This window comes from Hylaeus anthracinus, unplaced genomic scaffold, assembly GCF_026225885.1.
Source record: "Hylaeus anthracinus isolate JK02 unplaced genomic scaffold, UHH_iyHylAnth1.0_haploid 11985, whole genome shotgun sequence".
NCBI classification, from domain to species: domain Eukaryota; kingdom Metazoa; phylum Arthropoda; class Insecta; order Hymenoptera; family Colletidae; genus Hylaeus; species Hylaeus anthracinus.
Window position 1 is genome coordinate 6,122,812 of NW_026534333.1, and position 4,993 is coordinate 6,127,804.

General features: G+C 39.4%; 1 protein-coding gene across 1 annotated transcript; it reads right to left on the reverse strand.

Annotated features, from left to right (window-relative positions):
- Nucleotides 1–132: 132 nt before the first annotated feature.
- Nucleotides 133–2,118, reverse strand: LOC128887264 (uncharacterized). The gene is made up of 4 exons (XM_054142971.1): nucleotides 1,087–2,118; nucleotides 810–1,021; nucleotides 612–712; nucleotides 133–495 (listed from the first exon to the last, which is right to left on the reverse strand). The coding sequence occupies exons 1-4, from the start codon at nucleotides 1,280–1,282 to the stop codon at nucleotides 324–326; spliced, it is 681 nt and encodes a 226-aa protein (XP_053998946.1). The 5' UTR covers nucleotides 1,283–2,118; the 3' UTR covers nucleotides 133–323.
- Between the last annotated feature and the right edge of the window lie 2,875 nt (nucleotides 2,119–4,993).

The following is a 4,993-nucleotide window of genomic DNA, read 5'->3' on the forward strand; positions in this document are numbered from 1 at the left end:
GAGTGTGCTTCGATTAATTCTTCGCCTGATTAGTCGAAGATCATCCCTTGGCTCAATGACAAACCGTTTCGTGAAAATTCGACCATTCGACCGCTGTTCTTTATTTATGGCATATTTGTAGTGTTATTCATAGATTTTAATTTAAATTCCTTTGCCATAGCTATAATATTGTATATCTAGCGAGAAACTGTCTAACTGTTTCCTTTAATTCCGGCAATACGAGAAAATGTTTCAAACATAACTTGAATAGTTTCGAGATGCGAATATAGCACAAGGAGAATTTTATCTCATCAAAAGTTTCGCAGTGGGAAGTTTCAGAACGTTCAAGTTTGTCGGAGTGCTTCCGTCATGTATATCACGTAAGCTGCCATCATGTAATCGTTAATCGTGCGACGTAACGACCAACCTTGGTAGAATCCTTCGGGGGGTAGCGTCCACGTCGTCAAAAGGTAAGGATAATTCGCAACGAATGCGTAATTGTTACCTACGGAATATCTGAAATACTTATAAATTTACATTGCCAAGCATTTAGAAATTGTTCTAGAAAAAAATGACACTTTTAGTATTTTAAAATATAAACTATTCTCCCTGTAAGATATGGTCACACCTACGCGAAGTGTCCACTGATGAGGACCCTGATAAAAATAGTGCATCTAGGTGCCTGCAATAGCATTCGAGCCACAATATTTTCAGACCGTGGAACATCAGTTCCCTAGAACCACAACACAAAAGTATATTTTAGCTCTCGAATTATATTACTCATATTATTTTTATACGAATCATAATTTAAACCGCCTTAAAAAAAGTACCTGTAATTGCGCCTCTTTCAACTTGTATAATTTGAAGATATCAAGGAGTGATAAGCTAGTAATAATACAGGCACCGAGGAGATAGTATTCATGATGACAGTATATAGAGTAAAGTAAAGCGGCCATGCTAAAAATTCCAAATAGCTCGTCTACACTGTTGAGCCTTCCCTTATTCCTTTTTTCCTCGAGCTCGATAATCACGGGATCGAAAACTGAAATAATAGAAACAATGTCGTTAATACGATAACGTGAAATGCGTAAATTGCGCGTGACTTACCATACTGTTTAATAAATAGTTTATATACGAGAACGAACATGGATCGCGTGCTGATCATCACGATACCGCTGCAGGCGCATACAAAATGGGGAATAAATTGTTGATACTGATCGTAAGAGTGTTTTATCAGACTATAGATGCAGGATCCACATGTTAGTAATAAATACGAGCACGATGAAATTGATTCTAATAACATATCATCGCTTTTATCACAAAATAAGAATAAAAACAGAGGCCAGTCACAACAAAATATTTCTTATTTATCCAACAATCGATATTCAGCATATTAAGAAACAAAATTTTAATTCTAGCTCCATTAACCTACGCAATTGGTGTGAATAGTTCACTGACACGTTAAAACGTGATATTGTTTAGCAACGTTTCGATACCTAACGATACTATTGCTATTAAATTATCGATGTCTCGAAACGTCGATCGAATTGAAACGTGATGAAATGTCTTTTACGTGACAGTTCTGTTGACACGATGCGTCGAAATAAATTTGATAAGCATGCGTTAGGAAAGTGCGAGACTAACTACGAACGTCCGTGATATGACGCTATGCAAAATATATTCCTTCTTGTGTTTTGTAAGTTGATTTGGATGTACATGGTAATAGCAACGGGCAATATCAATGTAACAGTCAATACTACCGAGGGCACTATCAACAATTCTATGTACCGTAACAGTTTCAATAATATTGCAGCGGAATGTACCACTGTGAGTATGAGCAGAGCTTACAATATATACAAGCATTGCAATCAGCAATCTATTCGATAAATAATATCAGTTACAACTTAAGTAGAAATACTATGTACATTAACGTTCATAACCAATTGCTGCTAGAGTTAACGATACAATTGCGGTTTAATTGTTAGTATCACTAAGTAATGTTGTATATTATAGAAAGTTAATTTTTATACTACGGGAACAGCGATAATACTAGAAGAGGATAATTATTTACAACGGAGAATGTTCCCAGCAACAGAATGTACCGATCTGTCCGCGATCCTTGAACAGTTGCGTAACAAGATAACTGTACAGAACAATAAGAAGTCAGTACAAGACAAATTATACAAAAATGACTTAGCTTCCGTTTGTATCGAAGAGACGCCATTTTCCTCGAAGAATAATATCCCTGCCAGGGACCGCGAAGTCAGTTATCCTTATCCTTTCACAGATTATATTCAGCCACATTTCTGTTTCGATTATCCATCCACGAACATTTATAACAAACCACACCATCGACTCGTCAGGAATTTAAAGTCGATAACCAATTATTACGAAATCAATTTGAGACACAATCGCAGAAAATCGAAGAGAGCAAGAAGAACGTCGAACTTATTCTTTCGTGGTAAGAAGAGAAGATCGAGTGGAAATATTTTAACGAATAGGAATCCTACGATGCAACGTTATTGGAACGGTACCGTCTTATTGCCGAGGTTGTTAAAAGTGTCGTGTTTGTTAGACAATGTAAGTAGTACTATCCCATACTCGTCGAATTCCACAAATAAAACTTTAGGTGTTCGTCAAATTTTACGATTGAAACCGATTACTAAACGAGGCACTACTGCTATTAAGAAGAAAAGAAAAAGAACGGACATAGAAGCGACTAGTGAAACGTATACTCCTGGAATAGAGAAAACTGCATATGTAGGCGCACTTGACCTGCTCTTTACAACTGACACGCCAGATATCGAATCTCAGCTACAAACTTATGATACCGATTACCAACATGAAATAGATACTCTACAGACAACACTGAGTTGGTTGGACCAAGTAGCTAGTATATCTCAGCCTTCGAGCACGTCAGAGCCTGAAGAATACACGGAAATGATCGAAACTACAGACGAACTTCATGAAAAACAATACGAAGATGATTATGAAGAAGAATACGATGAGTATGAGCAAAAAGCAACTCGATCGTCACCTGCATGGTACGAATACAAGGATGAGACCTTCACTACCGAATCAAGAATTGAAACAACCGTGCCTCTATTGGCAACAATACCACCAGAGACGACAGTACCAACGACTACCACAATTTCGACTCCATTAACAACAGAATCTACCATGAAAGAAATAATAACAACTACTGTAGCCACACCTGCTGTAATTACTGTGACAACAGAAGCAACTAGTGGAGACACTACGTTAGAACAACATACAACTAAGCTTGCAGAAACAATTGTAGTACAGCCCATTACTGACGAGGTGATTACGACTACCGTACCGATACCAATGACGTCGATAATCACAACAAACACACCGATTTCGGTAACGACTTTGGAGCCCACAGTCACGAGCACAATAGCAGTTACGACCACAACAGAAACTACTACCACAGAAACAACAACAATTTTGGAAAGCACTACAACTACAGCTGCACCACCTATTACTGAAGTACTGACTACAAGTGGTACAACAACATTACCCTCAATGTCAACAACAACGGAAACAACCACTTTCCAAGCAACATTGGAATCCGAAATTACTACCATAGTAACAGGTGCAGCTACAACAGAGACAGCCACAGCGGAACAAACCACACCACAGATTACCACTGAAGGGACAACCATGATAATGACAACCTCAGCAGAGGTAATTACGACTGAGACAACCACTGAACTAACTACAGTGGTTACAACAACCGAACCTGCAACTAGTAGCACAGTGGCAATGACAACTACAGTAGAGACCACCACGGAAGAATCCACTACTGTAGAAACTACTACTGAAGAAGCAATTACGACTGAGACAACCACTGAACTACCTACAGTGGTAACAACAACTGAATCTACATCTGCTACTTCTACCATAGAGACCACCACGGAAGAATCCACTACTGTAGAAGCTACCACTGAAGAAGCAAGTACGACTGAGACCACCACTGAAGTAACTACAGTGGTTACAACAACTGAACCTGCAACTAGTAGCACAGTGGCAATGACAACTACAGTAGAGACCACCACGGAAGAATCAACTACTGTAGAAGCTACCACTGAAGAAGCAAGTACGACTGAGACCACCACTGAAGTAACTACAGTGGTTAGAACAACTGAACCTGCAACTAGTAGTACAGTGGCAATGACAACTACAGTAGAGACCACCACAGAAGAATCCACTACTGTAGAAACTACTACTGAAGAAGCAATTACGACTGAGACAACCACTGAATTAACTACAGTGGCAACAACAACTGAACCTGTAACTACTAGTACAGTGGCAATGACAACTACAGTAGAGACCACCACGGAAGAATCAACTACTGTAGAAGCTACCACTGAAGAAGCAATTACGACGGAGACAACCACTGAACTAACTACAGTGGTTACAACAACTGAACCTGCAACTAGTAGCACAGTGGCAATGACAACTACAGTAGAGACCACCACGAAAGAAACCACTACTGTAGAAGCTACCACTGAAAAAGCAAGTACGACTGAGACAACCACTGAACTAACTACAGTGGCAACAACAACTGAACCTGTAACTACTAGTACAGTGGCAATGACAACTACAGTAGAGACCACCACAGAAGAATCAACTACTGTAGAAGCTACTACTGAAGAAGCAATTACGACTGAGACAACCACTGAACTAACTACAGTGGTTACAACAACCGAACCTGCAACTAGTAGCACAGTGGCAATGACAACTACAGTAGAGACCACCACGGAAGAATCCACTACTGTAGAAACTACTACTGAAGAAGCAATTACGACTGAGACAACCACTGAACTAACTACAGTGGCAACAACAACTGAGCCTGTAACTACTAGTACAGTGGCAATGACAACTACTGTAGAGACCTCCACGGAAGAATCAACTACTGTAGAAGCTACTACTGAAGAAGCAATTACGACTGAGACAACCACTGAACTAACTACAGTGGTTACAACAACCG